This window comes from Zonotrichia leucophrys, chromosome 5 (genome assembly GCF_028769735.1).
Source record: "Zonotrichia leucophrys gambelii isolate GWCS_2022_RI chromosome 5, RI_Zleu_2.0, whole genome shotgun sequence".
NCBI lineage: Eukaryota > Metazoa > Chordata > Aves > Passeriformes > Passerellidae > Zonotrichia > Zonotrichia leucophrys.
This window is the reverse complement of record NC_088175.1, coordinates 7,587,559-7,610,413: the sequence shown is the minus strand read 5'-3', so window position 1 is coordinate 7,610,413 and position 22,855 is coordinate 7,587,559. Positions and strand designations below refer to the sequence as shown.

At 40.5% G+C, this 22,855-nt stretch overlaps 2 protein-coding genes across 3 annotated transcripts in view; one reads left to right on the top strand and one right to left on the bottom strand.

Annotated features, from left to right (window-relative positions):
* The window catches only part of SETD3 (SET domain containing 3, actin N3(tau)-histidine methyltransferase), a 59,529-nt gene extending 53,755 nt beyond the window's left edge, over positions 1-5,774 (bottom strand). The window contains exon 1 of the mRNA XM_064714557.1: positions 5,677-5,774. The gene's annotated coding sequence lies outside the window, so the exon portion shown is untranslated. The remainder of the gene's footprint in view (positions 1-5,676) is intronic.
* A 259-nt stretch (positions 5,775-6,033) lies between these two features.
* CCNK (cyclin K) lies at positions 6,034-22,845 on the top strand. Of its 2 annotated transcripts, XM_064714786.1 has the most exons (12): positions 6,034-6,255; positions 6,887-6,993; positions 7,993-8,259; positions 9,235-9,316; positions 9,909-10,040; positions 10,822-10,927; positions 11,063-11,120; positions 12,900-13,069; positions 13,976-14,259; positions 18,247-18,280; positions 19,339-19,413; positions 21,515-22,845. In XM_064714786.1, exons 3-12 carry the CDS (start codon positions 8,063-8,065, stop codon positions 22,135-22,137), a joined length of 1,761 nt encoding a protein of 586 aa, XP_064570856.1. In that variant the 5' UTR covers positions 6,034-6,255; positions 6,887-6,993; positions 7,993-8,062; the 3' UTR covers positions 22,138-22,845. The 2 variants fall into 2 exon arrangements, with proteins under 2 accessions (XP_064570856.1, XP_064570855.1); XM_064714785.1 differs by lacking the exon at positions 6,887-6,993.
* The last annotated feature ends 10 nt before the right edge of the window (positions 22,846-22,855 follow it).

Genomic DNA, 22,855 nt, shown 5'->3' with positions numbered 1-22,855 from the left:
ATTTTAAAAAAAGTCACAGTGAAAGTGACCATTGGAGACTGACTGTTCAACCTCCCTGCTCACCCAGTGCCACCTGGAGCCAGCTGCCCAGGACCACATCCAGACAGCTTTTAAATACCTCAAAGAATGAAGACTCAGTCTCTAAACTGTGCTCAGTCACCTTCACTCTGAGAAAGTATTTCCTGATGCTCAGAGAGAACATCCTCTGTTGCCTCTTACTTCTTGTCACTGGGCACCCCTGAAAAAACCTGGCCCTCATTCTTTGCACCCTCCCTTCAGGTATTTGTACACACTGAGGAGATCCTGCCTTCTTTTCTCCAGGCCAAGCAGTCCCAACTCTCCCAGCCTTTCTTCATGTGAGCAAAGTCCCTTAATCATCTCAGTGGCCCCTCCTCAGTAACTCCACCTCTCACACTGGGGGCTCAGAGCTGAACATTGCACTCCAGATGTGGCCTCAGGGCTGAGGGGAGGGAAGCTGTTGAAGCAAATAACCTTGCTGGGAGAGCAGTGGATGCTGCACATCTCTGCATTGAGAAGGCTTTCAACATCATCTACCACCACATACTCACACAAGCTGATGAACTACCAACTAAAGTAGTGGACAGTGAGGTGGAGTGAAAACTGGCTGCACTGCTGGATTGAAGAGGCTGTGGTGAATGGCAGGAGGTTCACCTGGAGACCAGTCACACCAGCATAGCCCAGGGATTAGTACTGGAACTAACACTGATTATCATCCTCACTGATGACTTGAGCAGTGGGACAAAGCAGACATACGGTTCCACAAATTATATAATTGCAGATATCAGTTCATTTGAATCACCTAGAGGCAAACCTGTAAAAAGAGATCTTTCAGAAGTCCTTGTCAGAAATATTTAAATGCAGAAGTTGTTAAATGCAAAATCTCCTTCTCTCAGTTCTTGAAGTTATTATGTGGCTACATCTATAAACTGTCATCAAATAAAGATAACCAAGCACCTCCAACAGTGGCCACAAAGACAACTCCCACAGGACCTGTAAGGGCTGTAAGGGCAGGAAACACCTGCAACTCATGCTTGGCTGGCACCAACCCCTTCCCACAAAGTAACTCATCCTCCATTAGCTTGGCATGGGAATGGGCACACCAGGCAAGACCCAGCATACAGGAAGTTCTGAACCAGCAATTCAGGTCCTGTGGAAGCAGAAATCCACACACCACATCCTCTTCCTACTCTGCTGAAACATTACTTGAAAACTTTGGGCACCAGTGCTATAAAGCATTAAATACAAAGCAAAATTAACTAAGAAATACAGGCAGCATTTGTAATGTAAGAGGCTTAGTTTTATTAAGATGATCCCATAATTATTTATTATATTCTAAAATACATACAAACATATAAAAAAGACAATCTACAGACTGATCTGCATGCAAAAGGCTGGAATTAGATAGCTAACACAGGAGCCCCAAAGATTGACTCCCCTCCTTTCAGTGCAGGTTTTCACACTCTGAACAGAAACAATAACAAAGGAACTGAATAGAACTGACAGACTTTACACTCTATCTTCAATTACAAAAACAATTTTGGCTTACATTAAAACACTAGTTTAAAACCATATGTTCAAACACTGCTGTAGGCACTTATAGGACAGGTTAGCCAATTCCTTCAGAGATATTGGGAATATACCCAAGAATAAAATAAACCAACTAATCTGTCATCCCCCAGTCCACAACACATTTTAACATCAGGCTCAGAAAATCCTTCTGAAAAGTAAAATGATATCTCTTAAGTTACAAGTTACATTGTATTTTGATTCCTAATAGGATATTAGCAGCTACATTCTCACAACCATGTATTTTCCTTTATTTCTGCTTTATGTATTATAGGTACATCTGGCCAATTTCAGAGCCTGTAAACACCAGTGCTGGAGATAAAACTGATCTCAAGCCCAGTCATTCACACCTCTGCATGATGCAGCCCAGGTCAGATACACAGGTGGAAGCCTCCTGCAGTGACAGGTCTGCTGCTCTGGCCTGGTCACAGAACCCAGAACTGAAATGAAAGAATACAGCTCTAATTCTTCCTTATTTCAAAGAAAGAAAAAGGAGTAACAGACTACCTGAACAGGACGGGAAGTGGTAAAGGAAGGGCAGGGATACATGGAGCAACTGGAATAGTCATTTGTTAGAAGAGATGCAATCAAGAGGCAATGTAGGGCAGAGCAGCTAAAAACAGAAAAAGGGAGCAAGGAAGGTTAAAGCAGAGTAAGGGCAAGACCAAAAATGCAAAGCAATGTTAAAATACACTTGGGCATGAAGTCACCTCTTAACTGCTACAAACACAAGCCTAGCTCCAAATGCACAAGACTAAGGCCAGACAACACTGATGGGCCCTTTTTAGGGAGAATGAAGAACTCCAGCTGTACTTTTAGTTTTGAGAGGCTCTTTCTTATATTTTACATAACAGTCTAAGTTAAAAACATTATTAGTCATCTAAAGCCACACCTAGGAAGCTGAAGTGTCTCTAACAAGTTCTCTGGCAAAGGATGGTCAGAATCAAATAATTCCCTTTACTATAAAAAGCTTTACCACCACAGGTGTGTCAACCATGAGCACAAGCATAAAGTATTTGGAAAAAAGACTGAACCACTGCTGTATGCACTGCATCCATCTACTCTGCAAAGAACAAACTGCTAATCCCACTCCAGTGTAAGGTTAAGGAAAGGATGATGGTGATTAGTGGCGACTGTGATATTGGGAAGAAGCCAATCTATCACGAATAATATCAAAAGAAGCTCCTAAAATTAGCTAAACATTTGGCTGATACACTTACAAAAAACACCAACTACCACAAATGTAGCTAATTGTCAGGAATCAAATTCCAAATGACATTTATTCTTACAATTAGAATCCAAGAAAACATGTCTTGACAGTATTCTGATTACAGATGCTTGAGGTAGTACTAATCTACTGAAAAAAGGAAGTCCTGTCATTTTGACATTATCTCCCTCCCCACCCAGCTGAACCTAGCTAGATACTAAGCACAAGACTGCCTCATGCATTAAATATAAACTTCTGGTAAGAAATTATTAATTTGAAGGTAGCACAAAATGCTGAAAGGCAAAAAAAAAAAAGTCCAGATCCAACAGAACAGCTCAAAAAAAGTATGTACTTCTTAATTCACTTTTATCAGGTTGCTAACTTGCAACTATTACATTATTTACTACAGGTTGGTCCCCATACCTCTTGGCCTCCCATTAAAGCTTTCTTAAGCAGACAGAGTGCTTCTTACTATCAACACCTGACTGATCTTTCTAGGGAAGATAGTTTACTATCTATCCACAGAAAACAAGCTCTTAACTCCCCTACCTCTTTCTTAAATCAGATCCTCAGACAGATATTTGACCAGAAAAGAAAAAATACTTACTCTTTAAAGAAAAGAAACTGATAAACTCTACCAATTTACCAGCCCACTTTGTAATTTTATTTCTTAGCTTTAATTTTGTTCCTCCTGAAGACACCCACAAACTTTTTTCCCTAATTCCTTTAGAGCAGAATTAATTAAAACCCCTTATGTACTGTCTTTATCTGCATGTTCCTAAATAATGTTCTTGATTTAGAAAATATTAACCTCACTTTACATAATATAACTCCTAATTGAGAATAAAGCAAGCCACCCTGACTTCAACCATCACTAGGGCAGACTTAACAGAACCACCCAGGCTTCCAAAAGGTTAAGCCACAGGCATCATGAGGTCTTATGCACTGAGCACTATGCCACCCCACTAGAAAAGATACAGATCCCTTAAAACCTCCAGTATCCTTAAAGTGCCTTTGTTTTTTCCAAAGAGCAACCACTGAAATACTCACTTGCTGAGAACTACACAATTTATCCCATTAACTACATAACCAGCACCACTATGACGAAGTATTACACAGATAGACATGTCCAAGTAGGTTTATTACAATGAAAACATCATCAAGATGTACACTTTTCCATACAGAGAGGCATAATGCAGTCTATTTTTAATTTCTGTACCATACTGAAATCAGAATTCTATTTCAAGGCACATCTGATTTCAGCAGCAGATCAGGCCATCTCTGGAAATAGTGATATACAGATTACAAATGATTTTGGGGCTTGCGGCATTTCTTCCCCCAACAGCCTAAATCTATTTCTCAGCACACAATGTCAAGAATGTGTTTTCAACTCTACTGCAATATATACTTCAATCCCTACTAAACATAACTGAAAACTTTACTCAGGCACAAGCCAGCAGGCTTGAATCTCTACCATATTAAGTTACTTAATTGAGCAAAAATATCAGGAAGCCACCCCCGCCTTTGAGCCCATCGTGCCTTTCCTTCCCACAACTTGTACACTGGCTTACTATTTTGTACCAGGAACCTGATAGTGGACATACAGAATGCCACAGCTGTTTTTTACTCACCGACAAAATACTTATGTTTCACTTGACAGTCATGGGATTACAGCAACTGAAGGCAGAAAACACTTGCGAGACATTAAGCTAACATTGTAGCAATTTCCAAAGAACAAAGCTGTCACTTGAATAGACAGGTGCCTACATTACATGCTCTTAGAAGGGACAAAAACAATCTACTTTCAGCTTCATCTCAGGAGCAAGCTTATGTTCCAAGGAGAAGTCCATCCAGAAGAGCAGATACCAAGCTTGGGGCAAGAGCAGCTTAGAACCATGAGGGACAACTTCCAAAAGGAAGAACTGAGCCTATTCTGATAGCTGAATGTAGGCTAAAAAACTGCATGCCAAATTCAAAATTTAAGAACTGAAGGCAAAGCACAACCTCAGCTCAAGCAACTCTAATCAAGTGTTGCTGGGTGAGGAAGAGGAAGGGTTCATGGGACAGGCAGCTGCTGTAGCGATAGGGGAAGGCTGAAATAGCGAGGCTGCTTCAGGAGCAACACCCCTGTCAATAAACAGTTTACGATTTATTCTAATTTTAACTCCCCCTCCCTTTTTTTTCCTCCAAAGATTTAACTGCTCTGCTGAAGCAGAGGGGCTGAGATAGGAAAGAAAACAGAGCACTCTTCTCCAGCCAGAGGAGGGCTCTGAGGAGCCGCACACCCGCAGAGCCGCCCCCGAGCTCTGGGCACGGGAGGCTCCACGGCAAACTGAACTAGGAGCAGGGAGCATTCACACCGTATCAAACATACTTAAAAAAAAAATCAAAACAAAAAATAATCACATGATGAGGAAAGCAGTTTTAAGCCATTTGCTTTACTCTCGTTTCGATCAGCCTCTCGAGGGGGGATGGGGCAAGGGAGAACGCCAGTGCCGCCGCCTCGCTCCGCACAAACCCGCGCAGGCCGGGCTGGAGCGAACCCGCCCACGGCGGACCCGGGGGACGCGCCGGCCCCTCCGGCCGGGCAGCGGGACAGGGACAGGCCGGGCCGAGCCGCGACCGAGGCTGCGGCTCCCGGGGGAAGGAGGCCCGGCCCAGCCCGCACCGGCCACGCGGGGGAAGGCAGGGGCGGCGAGGCCCGCGGAGCGCGCCCCGGGGCGGCGGGAGCGGGTGTCCGGAAAGAGCGGCGCCTCCCGCGGGGAAGGCGGCGGCGGAGCGGGGCGAGCCCACGCCGCGCGGAGGGGTGCGAGGAAGGGCCCGCGGCACGCCGGGGCGAGCGGCGGCGGCAGGGGAGGGGGCGCGGGCAGGCCCCGCCTTACCTCCGGCAGCGGCCGCTCCTGCCTGGCCCGAGGGAGCGGCGCACCCGAGCCCGCGCCGGACGCCGCTGCCCGCCGAGGGGAGGCGGCCGCTCCGCCCGGCCCCGCCCCCTCCTGCGCCCCCTGCCGCCATTGGCCGAGCTGCCGCCCGCCGGAAGGCCCCGCCCCTCCCGCGCCCTTGGCGGCCAATCCTTCGCGGCCGGGCTCAGAAAGGGCACGGCAGCGCGCCCATTGGCTGTCATTCAGTCCCCATTGGCCCGCCTCCAGATTTCTATTGGTCTCTGAGACTCGCAATCTTCCTCCTTAGCGTTCCGATTGGTTCTCTCACAGGGTACGGCGGCCCGTCGGTCTCCTGCCGCGGCTCGGCAGCCGCTGACGAAGCTGGGATTGGGCGGGAGGCAGAGGGGGCGCTGCCGCTTCCCATTGGCGGCGCCTCCGTCCTCGCGCGCTACGCCCTGGCGACGTGATGACGCAGCGCGCGGCCTGGCCTGGCTCCCAAGATGGCGGCGCGCAGGGCGCGGAGGCCGCGCTGTCGCTGAGAGGCCCCGCGCTCTGGTGCCGCTCCCGCTCCCCGCGAGCCCTGTGAGTGCGCGGGGCCCGCCCGGGCTGCCCGCCGGCGACCGCCGCCGCCTGGGGACGGGGGGAACGGAGCGGGGAGGCCGGGGTGGGGAGCGAGCGCCTCCCCGGGCACCGGCAGCCCCGTGCAGGGCGGGCGGGGGGGTTTGAGGGGCGGTGTGAGCATCCCCGGCCCGGCTCGGGCTGCAGGGGCGGAGCCGCGGTCCGTGCGTTCGGCTCAGGTAAGGTATGGAAAAGCCGCGATCTAACTCTGGAACTCTCTTCCACTTCACTGGGGTGCGTAAAAAGGCAGGGAAAACTTAATATTGTCGGGCGTTGCGGTGTGGATTGGGACGTTTGAGATGGTTCTTTGAAGATGTTTGCGGGTGATGATTTTAATTCCTGGTTCCGTATTCGGAAACGCGTTCGCTCCTTTATAGAAACAGATCGTGTCGCTTCAGGCGCTTTTAGTGTTACTTGAGTTTCAAGCGCTTTAGAAATTAGAAAGCAAAATATCTCGTAAGGAAGAAGAATCGTTACAGTTATAAAAAATCGCATCTTTCTAGTAAATGTGATGGAAATGTGCAGTCGTGGCCTGGCGCGCTTTTGTTAATTCTGGAAATAGTTTTTAGTTGCCATTTACTTTTTCTTGTGGCAGAATTTAGATCTGTCTGTGACCGATACCACGAGTTGTGAAGGTGATTCCAAAACCTCCGTGAGGCAAAGACAGTTTCCTTTATTCTGAAAAAGAGAAACTTTTTGAAGGTGAGCGAGGTGCTAATGGTAGGCATCGTTCTGTGGCTGTTCGCGTGATCTTCCTTCCGTTTTCGGAAGGGAAACGTCTCGAAAAGTAATAGCTGATTTTAAGAGTTTTAAATTTTGGGTCTTCCTGTGAGTGTCTTGCTTAGAGCGGATATATTGCATCATATGTTAATGACTGTTATGCAAACCTTTGCAGGTGACTGTAGTAATCTGTGAGTAGTATCTGTAGCTGGTTGAATTGGAGTAAGAGCAGGTTTGTCCCTGAAAGAAAGAAAGGCAGCGAGTGCTCACTGTTTAAGCTGAGGCATGGCTGAATGTCTGTCATAATTCAAACACCAGAAAGGTGCCTGCAGATCTTGGTGATCTGCATCTGTGTGCACAGAGTGCTGGTAAACACAGGCATGTAGGAGACCCTTGGGGTGTGTTTGGTTGCCTTCTTTGGGGGATGGTTTAGATGCTGCCTTACTCTGTAAACTCACATTGGTTGTCTCAATTTTGGTATGTGAAAGAACACTGATACATTTTTTCTTTAAGTAATGCAAGTGCAGATCACTTTACAAAGCTTCTGCCAAGTGGTTGCTGCTTGGGGTATCCCTGGGAGCAGGCAGGTATTTAAGGCTCACCTCACCAGGGCCTTTCCTGGTTACCAAAGGTCAGCTAATCCCCCTAACTTGCCAAATCTCCCTACAGCCATCACTGAACTGCTTTTTCCTAGTTTTATTGAAAAGTAGATGGAAGTTGTTCTACTAAGAAATAGCAAATATTGTTGGAGACGTATTCTTGAAGTTTCCTTATTAAAAAACCTATGGCTTTTTCTTTGATTGTATTTGCAATATATGGCAAGGATAAAGGCAAAGTTCTTTATTCCTTGTCTTTGAGCATAGGAAAAAGTTCTTTCCAACAGGCAAGGCTAAGCACTATTCTTCTTTACTCCTCTTTGAGCAGGAACTGGAGAAGACAGTTCTCTCTATTTTTAAAGAATTCCTTTTTCTTTTCTTCAAGGTCCTGAAGTGACTCTCTGAAGACTTCATTTTTGAAAATTTAAACAACAAAGACAATTCTGTTTTAATAAATGAAGGAGAATAAAGAAAATTCCAGCCCTTCTGTAAACTTGGCAAACCTGGACCATACAAAGCCATGCTGGTACTGGGATAAGAAAGATTTGGCACACACACCATCCCAGCTTGAAGGGCTTGATCCAGCTACGGAGGCACGATACCGCAGGGAAGGGGCCAGATTCATTTTCGACGTGGGAACACGTTTAGGGCTGTATCCTTTACACCCCTGTTGGTGTGACATGTCTTTATGAATAGTGAGATTTCAGAATGAAATATACAACAAATGTGATATACTCAGCTGTTCAGATGTTTAATTGCTAATCAAAAATATATTTGTGTTGAAGTGCCTTTTGATGTAGTGTGTTCCTATCCTTTCTATCCAAGGTTCCAATTTGGAAGTAAGATGATACAAACTTTCCAATTAAGAGTAACTTCTGTGAGTTATGAAACTCTGTTTCAGTATGTGAATCTACATGACTTCTCAAATTTTGAATTTTTCCCCCAGCTTGCTAGATTGTGCCTTTGAGGCTTCTAACCTCTGCCTCCGCAGTTTTGGTCCTTGGTGGCTGTTTTTTTGTTTCATTGGTTTGGGATTTACAACTGTGTGTAAGTTCTCCAGACTGTCCCACTCCCTCTTAGACAGCCACTTAAATTTTCTGCTTCCTATATTCCTGTGCTCCTTTAATCTCCTTAGTTGTTTCTTTAATAAGGCATGGTGAAGACAAAATTTTTACCTGTCTTGAAGAGTACAGAGCATGTTCAGATTTTATTTGCATTTGTAGGTGTGAGTAGTAACTTTCCTCCATGCCAGCACTTGAATGTGAAGTGATAATTGTTCTGTTCCTTGGTGTGCTCACTGCTGGATGTGACCTTCTCTGAGGCAGGTATGGTGAAACCCAGGGGTGACCTTATGTGCATCCTCTTGGAAATACAGTCAGGACTTTGCACACCTTCAGCAAATACTTTAGATATCAGCTGCATCTGGGCCTGATCACAGTGTTTACACAGCTTTAAAGGCTTTTGTGGCCTTTTTTTTTCCTAAAGCTCCTGTTTTACTTGCAGTGTTTTCTGACTGGTCACTGAACAACCAATTACTTGAAGTGCTTGATAAAGCATAATCCATTGTGCATGTTTGGTTTTAAATTTGTTTTGTGTTCTGTTTGAAAGTCCTTAATCTGCACCACAGACATTATGACACTCTAGCAACCGGAATAATTTATTTCCATCGGTTTTATATGTTTCATTCCTTCAAACAGTTCCCAAGATATGTAAGTATTTAGAATATTGATGACTTAATTTAATGATTGCACTAGGCAAGGACTATTTGAAATGGTGATTAGTCACTTGGGTACTACTCCTGCTATTCACTACAGAAAGATGGAAAATTGGCATTTTTTCTTTTAATTATTACAGCTTAAAGTTTGTTGTTCTTTCCTGTTTGCACATTTCTGTTTATGTTCAGAAATGTATTGACATTGCAGTTATGACTTGCTGATATTGTCCTTTAGGAGTAGCAGCTGTAGTGCTGGCACTTCTGTATTAGCTGAAAGAAAAAAAGAAGTGTATAATACAGTTTTAAAACTGCTTGACAGACAGCATTGAATTGGGACGAATTGCGCTTTGGGTTTCTGACCTTGAAATGAAGTTGTATAAAATAGACAGTCCTCCAAATTCTGTGTATTTCCTCTGAAAAAATAAAAGTTTAACACTATATTAAAATAGAAATTAGTATGCTCATTAAGTCTTTCCTGGGAGACCTCTACAGTACTGTTAATGGAAACTGACAGTGCTTTTATAATGCTACACTGTATTGCATATCTACATGCAGACCACTTTGTGAAAGTGCTTGCCTTTTTTTAGGTGACAGGAGCCTGCTGTCTCTTCCTAGCAGGAAAGGTTGAAGAAACACCCAAGAAATGTAAAGACATAATTAAAACAGCTCGTAGCTTGCTAAATGATGTACAGTTTGGGCAGTTTGGAGATGACCCAAAGGTAAAAATACTCATGTTGAAATTGATTTCATCCTGTTGTACTGTAGTAAAGTGACACACACTCAATAGAGCATTGACTGATTTTCAGTTGTTCTAAATTACATTAGATGTTCAGCATGCATTTATTGCTCTTCTGGGTAATGTGGTTGGTAGCTATGAAAGAAATTCTCCCTAATAAAAGTAGCTTTGGGAGCTTACTAATAATTGTTTTCATTAAAAGTTTGCATTTTATTTCATGTAAATTCTGATATTATTTTGCAAATGAAAGTAAATTTGAGTAATTTCAGCCAGAGCAAGAAATGTTACCAGGACATAAATCATCTGAATGGGATTTTAGGAAGTAGTTAATAGTGAATCTTAAATAGGAGAACTAGATCTGGAAAGCATTGAGAAGTTTCTTGTTTACAGCATTGACTTAGCAAAACTATGCTTCTCTTAAAATTTGTTTATTTTAAATAGCAGAAGGACTTGAAACTTCTGAGTAAAATGTAGCAGAGCTTATATTTTTGTTGTGATTGTGCATCTGGCAATTTCATGCTGTGTCTAGTTCAGTTCATTCTTCTGCAGAGGATTTTAAACATCACATCCCCTGTCCTCACTCAAATAAATGTGAAGAAAAGGTACCTGAGTTTAAAATAATATTGTAATTTGGAGAGCTTTCTGTTCTCCTTGGAGACAAACATGGCTGCCTGGAGGTGCTGGAAGTCATGGCCTGTACTAGCATAAAGTATTTTTGAATGAAAGAAGAAATAATACTGTGGTTACCTTGTAACTCTCTATAGGAAGAAGTGATGGTACTTGAAAGAATCTTACTACAAACGATAAAGTTTGATTTGCAAGTGGAACATCCATACCAATTTCTTCTCAAGTATGCCAAACAACTCAAAGGTAAAATATTGGCAGGGTGAGCAATGCCTGTTATTGATTTCCAAAAACTAATGTATTAACAGTGCAAGAATATTCTACTTCCAGCTATTTATCCCTCCTAATTTTATGTCCCAATTTTTTCTGGTTGTTTTTTAGGAGACAAAAATAAAATTCAGAAACTGGTTCAAATGGCATGGACATTTGTCAATGACAGGTAAGATACACCTAGGAAACATTCTGAAAGTGAAATGGTTACTGTTGCTTCCATTGTTCTGGTATTGGATATTTTTTTGACAAATATTCCATTTTTTTTTCTGCTTGTTACATGTTTTCTTGGTCATGTTCCTCAGTTTTTCTTTCCATCATTATCGTGATAGTTCCATTGAGCACAGAATCTGGAATGAGTATGAAGTAGACCAGTAAGATCTCTGCAATGTTGTGACACTAATTTAGTGCTGCATTAAAAAGAAACTTACTGTTTGAAATGGCCAGATCAAATTCTTAATTTCCAGAATACAAACCAGCTTCTTGCCAAATCTGTGATATATTGTACATTCTGAAAAAAATAAGTCACTTCTGAATTCCTTCAATATATTTTTAATGTGAGATTTTGGTAATAATGAAATAACCATTGAATTCACTGAGGAATACAGTTTTTAGCTCTGGATTTACAATTTCTTGAATAATGAACTTGTAAAAATGACATCAGTTAATGGGAGTGCATGTAAAAGCATTTCTCATGTGATATTGGAGAAAAACCAAAACAACTTGACCCACTTTAGTCTTGTTCAGGGGGATTCTACAGAGCTGGGCAAGTTAATTTATTAAGGACTTGAGTATTACTTTTTGTTTCCATAGTAAACCTTTCAGAAAATGTGTAAGTGGTCTGACTGTCCAGAAACTGTGAATACATGGCTTTCAGTCATGCCTACAGCAGTAGAACATAATAAAAAAGAGGTGTATTTTTAATCATATGCCTGATTTGCATTAGCCCTGTGTGGGTTCAGATTTTGTAAACTCTCCAAATTATTTTGACCAAAATTAATGGGGATCTCAAGAGGTGTTTACTTCAGCTGCTGTCAGTCTTACAGGTAGAATAAAATTATGGCATAACTGTCACTGTTAAGCCTGACAAAGTACTGTAACTTATCAATCAAAATTTGGACACCATTGTACTTGGAATTAGATGGTGTTTAATATTTAAAAACCTAACAATTAAAATGCACTTCAGGAAAACACTTGCATGAAGTTGGAGGGGTTGTTTCAAGTCATGCATAATAATTACCTCTGTTCTGAGGAGCCTATGTTGTGCTTAGTTAATAAGCACCATGTTAGAAGTTTACTTTGGTTTTGGATCCTGGGAAAATAATTCTGTGCTTTGCACTGCAGGCCCATAGAATAAAGGGTTGTGTTCTTACACAGCCACAGTGAATTCATGGAAATTCAGCTGGCTGGCTGGATTTAAAATTCTGTAAACAGATTATGTGCTACAGAATCTATGGAGAAAATAGAGAAAAAATATTTCATAATTTAAAATTAATATCAAGAAATAGGAATTGATTATGACAGAAACTTAGTTAATACCAACAATAACATCAGTTGTTTTAGCATTAGCTTTAACAAAGGCTGTTCAAGAGATAACCTTTTATATGTTGATCTAAAACTTGTGTTGTGCTTGACAAGCTGCTTTACAAATTCTTGTTGGCTGTTCTGTGGGTTTTGGGTTTTTTTTAGTATTTGTGTACATTTTATTGACAGGCATTTTAGAAGCTCTAAAATCTGATGTGGGACCTGATTTCATAACAATGGTAGTCCAGAAATTGATTTTGTAAACTCTTTTGTTTAACAAGGCTCTTAATTAAAATTGCCTGAGAAGTTAGAATTGTGGTGGGACTTTATACCCTGTTAATTATATCTGCTGTACATTAAAGTGCATTTGGACAATCAGGTAATCTGCAGGGTTGTGTTTTGCCTGGTTTATTTTCTGCTGCAGCCTCTGCACTACGCTGTCCCTGCAGTGGGAGCCTGAGATCATTGCTGTTGCAGTCATGTACTTAGCAGGCCGATTGTGTAAGTTTGAAATACAGGAATGGACATCCAAACCAATGTACAGGCGGTGGTGGGAGCAGTTTGTCCAAGATGTTCCTGTTGATGTCTTGGAAGGTATGAAAACCATTTCCCACAATATTTCTTGTAACTGTGTGGCCTAGGTCATAAGTAAATGCAAGTAGCCTTTTAGGTTGCAATCAAAATAACCTTGTGTCGAGTATATAACTCAGGTTGTATGTGTTGTGCCTTAATCAGGTTTTAAATAGAAATAGCTTAGAAGTATATTTAATCATCATGATTAATCTTTTGTTCAATGCTTGCTTTACAGTTTGCTTAGTTTATAACACATCTAATTAGCCAGAATTGTCATGATGTGTTTTCTATTTTTTAAATTATTATCTACTCCCCATTTTAAATAAGTATTTCTACAAACACTGGAACTAATGGAGCCTGATTTCCAGCAGTTTTCCCATTGATAATTGTTCTCTTTGACCAAATTATGCTAGGATAGAAGGTTTTTTGTCATGTACCATGAATTAAGATTAAGGGGGACCTTCAGCTCCTAACATGTTGGAAGAAGAATTTAATGCTAGTCCTTTGCTTAGTTTCCTAAAACTTTTTTGACTGGCCTAACAAGAGATGTATGTTTTAACATATAATCTTCCATGTGCTTTCTTGCTGTATTACTGTCCTGGGAGAGTGGTTACCTGGCTCTCCAGGCACACAGTAATGACATACAGTATGTTGTTACCAAGACACTGTATTCTTCTTCTGAAAGGTGTGCATATACATGTACACATTGCTCAGGATAGGCAGAAGAAACTCAGAAATGCAAGTATAAGTTGAAAATTAATCTGCTTTTAAAAAGTTATTTCATTCATTATTATGATGAGTAATATTTGCAATTAATTTTTTCCAAAGTTGATGTCCAGTAAAAATCAGAGTACATAATTGTGTTAAATATACACTTGTACATTATAAGGTTGTAATACTTTGGAATTTTCTTTCTTTATTATTAAGATATCTGCCATCAGATCCTGGATCTATACTCACAAGGAAAACAGCAAATGCCTCATCATACTCCTCATCAGCTGCAGCAGCCACCATCTCTTCAGTCTACACCCCAGGCACCTACAGTACAGCAGTCCCAGCAGTCCCAGAGTTCAGAGCAATCCCAGACCCAGCAGCAAAAAGAGTCTCAGCAGTCAGCACAGCAACAGCAGCAGCAGCAGCAAACACAAGCACAGCAATCTAAAAAGCCCTCTCCCCAGTCAAGCCCTCCCAGGCAGATTAAAAGACCAGCAGTAAGTTGAACTTTAACTTGCAATTTATTTTCAGGCTGATCTGGTGCCCATTTGATTTAAAGGCAACAGTGTGCAGAAGACTTGTGTTTGCTTTAAGAATGAGCCTTGTAATTAATTTTATGTAGTTGATTTTCCTTGTTTATGTGGCAGCTTTGTTAATGCCAAACAGCCTTTACAATTCTGACATGTGACATTCTTACTCCACTTGAGCCAAAAGCCATGGAGAGGCTTTGCAGTCAATGTGAGCTGTTCAGGTTCTCAGTGCTTGTGGTTCTGGGCTATCAAACTTCACTGTGTTCTTTATTAAGCAGGTTTAATTTAGGGAGGGTTTCTTGTGCTGCACCTGAATGTAGAGATCTGCACAATTCTGATGAAGACATTATTTGACTCTGATTACTAATATTAAGAGCATAGTGACTTCTAAAGTTATGTCAAAATTCTTGAAAGAAAAGTATTTTAAAATAATCCTTTAACAGTCACAGCCTATATATCATCAGATTTTATAGCCTCACTTTGTCCATAATATCAGATCATAATTGAAAATAAGAAGCTACATTAGCAGTTGGATAGTGTCACAAGTAGTCTGAGCACTTTTTAACAGCCATCAAGTTCAAATGAAGCTTTCAGATTTTAATGTATATTTCTGTTTTGTTTTTTGGTTTTTTTTTTCCACTTGTAAGTTTAAAAAAGTCTTACCCAAGTCTTCTTTTGTGTGTACTTAGCAACAGGAGTGTTTTCAGAAGTACAGTCTTTGGAACAAGTCCATTTAGGTTGTAAATTTTGTTCTGACCTTTTGCTCTAGCTTGCAATGAATGTGTGCCCGAACTAGAGAACAGATATCAGAGAAAAAAACCCAAAACAACAACAACAAAAAAATCTAGGAGTAAGTAGCAAATATTGGAATGAAATGGAATTGGAAAAGTGCAGCATCTTCCTGATGGCAGACTCCCAAAAAAGACAAAAATACAATTCTGTAAAACCTTGGTCTTGTAAGTGCAGCATAGAGCTTACTAGAGGAAAAGACCTGCTCTGAATTTTTTTGGTTGTTGCACTGAACTTTAGCATTGTTCAGGATAGAAAGGTGATAGTATTATTAATTAGCTTATAAAGTGTGAGAGTTCTTTATAGGTATTATGTATTTCTTCTACTTTTTGCTTCATACTTTTTATGCTATCAGCACAAATTCTGTTTGAATTGTCAGACCTGTGGGATCTCTTACTATTTTTCTTCAACAAAAATGCCTGGGACAGTTTGGCACATCAGAAACTTGTTAATAACAATTTTGGTTTTTTTATGTGTTGTTACAAATGCTTGCTCACTCCTGTAATTCAGGATCATTCAGGATCTACCATTACAGTACTATTATATTAATGAAGTACCTCATAGAAAAAAGTGATGCTTTTGCATGGATAGTATCTGTTGTTCTTAAACACTCACCTCTGGTCAAGCCATCAGTGAAACTTATCTTTTCCTGAAATTAGTTTGAGGTCCATCACCTAATAATCAAGGAAAAAATAGTAGATACACTGTAAACAGCCACAACAAATAAAAAGCAAAGGGTGTTTCAAAACTCCAAGGAGTTTTGTAGGAATACACCACAAGCAGCATCAATTTGAGAAAATTAAATTTGATGATTCAGAATTGTTCTTTATCCAGAAAGCAGTTTGGGAGAATAAGATGTATGGTGTTTGAAAGATTTACTTGGTGCTTCTGGAATGTTCTTGAGTTAGATATACTATAAACCTTACTTAAAATCTTTGCCTGCTTCTATAAATAGGGCTTTGCATGACTTCTCCTTTGGTCTGTGCAGAACAGAAATACACTTTGTTCCTGGGGCCAGATTTTCAATTTACATGAACTCTTCTAACTCCCATTACCTTCTGCTGAGCCAAGATGCTTTCAGGCAGCTGAGGCATTGGCCCATGACTTACAGACCCATATCAGATGTCTAAAGCATCTGCACATCCTCTACATCTCTAGTGGTGAAGAATGCTTGAATTTTCAGTTAATTTCACTAAAAACATACTGGTGAATCATTAGATGTAAATAGTATTTTCATTCGGATTAAACTAGAAATTGTTTGGGGACAATTTTATTGCTCATAGAAACAGCAGTAAAGGAGCAGTTCCTTTGTGTAGATTCAGCTGAAGGTATTAAATATCCACCAGCCTGACAGTAGATAATGTTGATAATTTGTTATTGTTTATTGTGACCCTCAGGTGTTCTGGCTGGGGCAGTATAATCTACAGTGCAGTGGAATGACCAAATAAATGCTCATCTCTATTTTAGCAGCTGTTGTTGTTGGAGAATTGTGGCTGCTTGATTCTTTTTTTTTCTTTAGCATAAATGCAGTTTAAATTGATGTTTGTTTTTTCTCTCATGAGTTATTTTGCTCGTTTCTTGTTCTACTCTAATGGTGTACCTTGATGTTGTTTTTTTTAATATTGCTCTATATTAACAAATGCACAGTAATTGAATTGCTTCTCACCCGAAGTGATCAACTGACTTCACAAAATAAGTGATTTTTGGAAAAGATCCAACAAATAGTGATTTGCTTCTATTTGAAAGTGCAGGGAGAGCTGATGCAGTTTTACAGGCATGGAATTTAGTGCTAGAAAGTCAAGAAAAGACCATCCAAGTAAAATGAAGGCAGCAGATGAGTCCATGAGAGTCACTAAGAGAAAACTGTGTGTGTTTGAAGTGGTAAGATAAAAGATTGTCCTTAAAAAGCAGGAAAGCAGCTGGATGGTGTCTGGAAAATTGAAATGACTATCAAAGGAATACAAGAATGAGGTTGCCTCAAGCAGGCAAAAATTAGACACCAAAAATTTTGAGAATACCCATAAGAATTAAGGAAAAGTACTGTTCAAGTTGGATTGAAGAGTGCTGTGGAAAGTGAAATGAAGGAAACAGAACAATTTGTGCAGGTAAAGCTACTAGAGGTAAACAGTCCCTTAAAAACCATTTTCATTGAAAAGACAGAGAAGCTATGTACTGTACCCTGCTGACCTTCCTCATTCAATCTAAATATAGTTGTACTTAAAATTTCAGTGAAGTTCTCTGCTTTTCTCAGAAACTAACAAGTAGTCATCTCAGTGGGACTATGTAATCTGGGGAAGATTTTTTTATTTTGTGGTTGTTTCATAAAACTGCAGTGAAAGAACAACCAACCAAACCAATAAAAAACCCAACCAAAAACTTGTGATTGGAAGGATGATGTGAGGGTTTGTGGGTTTTGTTCAGTGTGCATACATTTTTTTCCTGGCATAACATTTGGATTTTATACAATGCTTTCCATCTGAAGGCTTCTGAAATGTTTTATGCTGTGCAACACTTTCACTGCCCTCCTGTACTGGTAAATAAAGCATAAGAGCCTGAAGTGATTTTGGCAAAGGCTGAGTGACAGGTCAAGGCAGAATTGGGAACAGAGGCCAAGCCTCTTGTTTTCAGCTCAGTGAGCAGTGAACCGGACCATGACGTGTGTGCAGTGGATGATAAATACATGAAATGAGATGTAATACTCAGCAGTGGGAACAGCAGGAGATGCTGCATATAAAATACCTGCTATTTTTCCAGTCTTTTCATTCTGCTGGTTAAACTGGGCTTTCCCAGTGTGATTTGAACTTTGTTCGTCGTGCATTTGTCGTAAGAAACTATAGAAGCATTAGGTTGGGAAAGATCTTAAAGATCATCAACTCCAGTCATTAATGCAGCACTGTCAAGTCTACCCCTAAACCATGTCCCCAAGGGCCACATCTACACATCTTTTGAATGCCTGCAGGGATGGTGATTGAACCACTTCTGTGGGCAGCCTGTTCCAATGCCTGACCACCCTTTCCATGAAGAAATTTTACCTCATATCCAATCTAAACCTCCCTTGACACAACTTGAGGCTAATTCTTCTGGTCCTGTCACTTGTTACCTGGGAGAAAAGATTGACTGCAATGATGTTATTCTTATCCTTTTTTTCTTTTTTTTTTCAAACAGGCTGTATCTCCAAAAGAAGAAACAAAGGCAGCAGGTAAATATTAATATTCTATTCATGTTGCTTCCATTTTACTGCTTAAACCAGAATAAGTAATTTGCTGACATGCACTTAGTTTGTCTGCTTACAGGCTTGGCAATTCTAAACTATTTTTGATCCTGATAATGTACCTTAAATATATACAATAACTGTTTTTAAAATGTTCCTAACTACAAAACTTAAAATAAATTGAGTATAACTGTGCCCAAAGAGTTCCTTAATAAAGTCAATTCAGTAGAAATCTTGCTAAACTAGTCAACTCTCAATGTATAACTCCATGGATCATTTGGGAATAGCTCCTCAGCAAGCTGTGAGGCCCTGAGGTGACTGAAGGTACCATGTCATTAAATAGCTGCACTAAGAGTTAGTGGTTGGTAATCAGTGATGTTCGTAGTTGGTTGTTGGCATGGCTGCCACTGAAAGGCACTTTGTGTCAATAGATAGTGTAGTGAAAGAAATGTATACCACTGCAGTGATCATACCTGGTTATTTTGTTTATTTGGGGGTTTTTCTTCACTTTACTGATTTGGAACAAAGTAGTTCAGGAACCTAGGATGTACTTCTTTAGGAAACCTGGCATTTATTCCCCTGTAGCTCTGCAGATAGATTCCAGACAGCTGGAATCTCTTCTCCCTCCTCTCCCTGTCCAATCACTCTTTTGTTTGTTTCATGACACACATTTCCCTAGCTGAGCAAAGGTCAGCTTCTTCTGAGAGCTGTTCCAACTATTTACAAGTTAAAGTTTTGGGCTAGAAAGCATACACTTGCTCATCTTCACTTTGACATGCTGTTCTTGGGAGTTTGTCTCTAGTTACAAAGTCACTTGAACTTGTAGGCATATGTTCTTTTGGAAGACTTGTGTGTGGTACTTGATGCCACTTTATTTATGCAAAAGTGTTGATTTTAGTTTTCTTTATTAAGCATACCTATTAAATAGGATTTCCACTGTACTTTTGCATAGTGTAATGTGATATGATAATCATTATCATGAGAGCAGAGTTGGAATTTGGAAAATATTGCAAAGCAATAACCAATCACAAATTAATGTTTTTTAGAACCACCGCCACCATCTAAAATTCCTAAAATTGAAACTTCACATCCACCAATACCTCCTGCACATCCACCTCCAGGTAAGCTTTTATTTTCTTAAAAACATTTATTCTTATTAACCTCCTTGTTTTTCATTCAGGTGGGGGCAGGAGTTTGTTGGTTTGATTAATCTGCTTGACAAGTAAAAATACAAGGTTGATAAGCTCTAGAGGGAATTTCATCATAGTGGCACAGGCTTTTCCAGACAGAAGTAAAAAACTTTCAATGGAAACAAGACTATACTAGGTGGATAAAGGCAAAACAAAGCTGCAACAGTTAAAGGCCTAGAAGATGAAAACTAATTGTTACTAGCAGGCTAAAAGGGACTTCTTGATTTCAAAAGGATGATAGATGCCACACTGGATTACTAGAGCAGCCTTCAGCTGTCCTGTAGAAGTTTTCCATGTTATATCTGTCATACAGGAATTCTGCAGGTGTGCAACTTCCAAACAATAATACAAAAAATACCAAAAAAAAAAACCCCACCACAGAGGGATGCTTTCTTTGCTGTACCTCAAAAGAGGATCTTTTCCTGCCAGGGAACACTAATACTGCACATATGCTGTATGTTTGCAAAATAAACTGTACTGTTGTAAAAAAGTGCTTCCAGCACCCTGATGCATTAGCTGTCTTCCAGTGACCCTTAAATATGACATAAATATTTCACTGCCCATAGTCCATAATGTAACTGTAAGATGGCAGTTTCTAAAGAGAACTAGGAGAGAGAAAAGCAGTGCTCTGAAATATAGTAGGACAATTTGTCTCATTTGTTTAAATTCTAATTAAGAATGAAGGTTTTCTGAATACCATGGTCATTATTCCTTCAGTTGTTAAATCTTGAATGCACATCTTGCATCCAGAATGGTTCTGAAAATGAGCAAATGAGGAAATTATTGTCTGCTACAATTTAGGAGCTGAAGTCACTGAAATCAGGAGTACCACAGGCAGCATGCCCGCCTTGTGTGATTTAATTATGTGGCTTTCCTAGGGAGCATTTTTGCTGTTAAAATCCTACTTAGGCAGGTAATGGATTTATTTCCCTTGTTACCTGAAATTTTCCTCTTTGTTTATACAAAGATGTAATTGTACAAGCACTGAAACATAATCAAAATAAAAAGCAGCTCTGTGGAAAAGTCAGGTGAAAACAAAGAATGCATCTTGACCAAGTGAACTAGGAGGAGGATTTATCTCCAATTCTGTTTAACAGTGACAGTGTAGTATGCCACTAGAAATGACAGTCCTGCATGTGTTTCTAAATAGCTTTTCTTACTGAACAATGTTGTAGATGCTCATATATACAAGCAAGATGTCCCAAACTCTTTTTTGTTGCTTGTTCTAATAATCTCTCTGACCATGCAGAGAGGTTGCTATTAGGTTAACCATCCTAGTGGTATTACTTACTTTACAATGTCTGCATCAAGAGGGGCAAACAAACAATTCTTATTTAAAGAGAAGACTGCTTAAAGCATGTTCGTTCCAGAAGAGGCTAATTATAATTCTTTAAACGCTGACATTTTCATGAACTTCACCAGAGTGTCAGATACTAAGTTCACTGAAATTAATCAGTGGGCAAAGCTGATCAGATTTCATGTCCTTCTTACTTACCCTTTGGTTTTCTTTTTCTCTTTCTTTGGTAAACAGGTTTAGAACTGAGCGTTAAAGACTTGAGACTTTGGCCTGTGTTCTCAAATAAAGTTTCCCAATATGGGAGGCAGGTGAAGTGCAGAGGGTAATCCCAGGCCACCTCCTGCACTACCAAAGAGGTAGAAAGGAGGCCTGAACTAAAGGTGTAAGCCCTGAACTAAAGATTTTGGTATCACAAATCCTATGACTTTTTAATCCACTAGTTGTGATTCCATCCATCCAGTCTGTTAATTCTGCTGATTGTACAACAATTGTAAAAAATAGTAATAAGAAAGATGAATATAACTTTTAGAATGGGAAAAGCTGACCTTGAAGCTTTGATAGGCAGCTTAGTTGGTTTTTAGTGACCTGAGATGGTCTGACTGGATACCATATGGCATTCAGAGACTCAGAACATTGAGTTCTCTTTTGCTAATTTACTGGAGGAAAAATACAAAGTATTCAGAAGCTGTTCTTGCCAGTATCCTTCAAAAAAACAAATTAAATTTTCTTTTCCAGAGCGCAAGCCTCCTTTGACAACAGCGGTTTCAATGGGAGAACCAGAGCAATCTACTACTGTGGACTCAGTAGATGTGCCAAAGGTCCAGATTCCTCCTCCCGCCCATCCTGCCCCAGTACATCAACCTCCCCCTCTGCCACATCGCCCCCCACCCCCACCCCCCACCAGTTACATTACAGGGATGTCTACTACAAATTCCTACATGTCAGGAGAGGGTTACCAGAGTCTGCAGTCAATGATGAAGACAGAAGGACCAACATACGGAGCTTTACCACCGGCCTATGGACCACCAGCTCATCTACCATATCATCCTCATGTCTACCCCCCCAACCCTCCACCACCAGTTCCACCTCCACCCCCTGCTTCTTTCCCCCCACCCAATATTCCACCTCCTACTCCTGGATATCCTCCTCCGCCTACATACAACCCTAATTTCCCACCTCCAAGACTGCCTCCAACTCATGCAGTGCCACCTCATCCACCTCCAGGGCTGGGCATGCCACCAGCTAGTTACCCCCCTCCTACTGTTCCCCCAGGGGGACAGCCACCTGTACCACCTCCAATTCCACCACCTGGTATGCCACCTGTAGCAGGACTTGGACGTGCTACCTGGATGAGATAGCATGAGGTCATTTGCACGAATATACCTTTATGTTGATTAGGCAGGAGTAGATAGCCAAAACCTACATTGTAAAGATGAAGAGGAGGGTAATCTGTATAATTTAGATGAAGAAATGAGATTAAATGAAAATTTAGCTGATCTGTTTGCAGTATGGTTTATGGTGAGTTATATAGGCTTCTAGATTTTAATCAGCTTTGCAGTATCTATTCTAACTTTATACATTTGACTTAAGTTTAAATTGTCTTGACTTATTCCAGCACTGGATTACTTTGTACTAGCAAAACCAGCCATATTGGCTCAATTATATCAGTAAGAAGAAAATTTCCTTCTAGAAATCAGTGCCTATTTTTAAGTATCAAAATAGCCAGATACTATGATATTTGATCTATAATAAGAAACTTCATTTTTAATAGTAAGTAAACCAACACGATGTCAAGCATAAAAGCTGCTTTATTTAAGAGAGATTCTGAATGCTAGCTGACTGGAATAATTTTGAGGTGTTTGCCTTGCTGATAGTTTTGGTTTGGAATGTACTGGTATCTTAAAATATTGTATGTTTACACCTATTTGCAAATTCCTGTACATAATATATATATTTTCTAAGTGTGAAAGTCTGAATGTAACAGCCTACTGTGATGTACATCATAGTTATAAATGGGACTACTTTGTTCACTCTACCCAAATAAAATTGGTTCTGAATTTAGTGGATTTCCAGGTT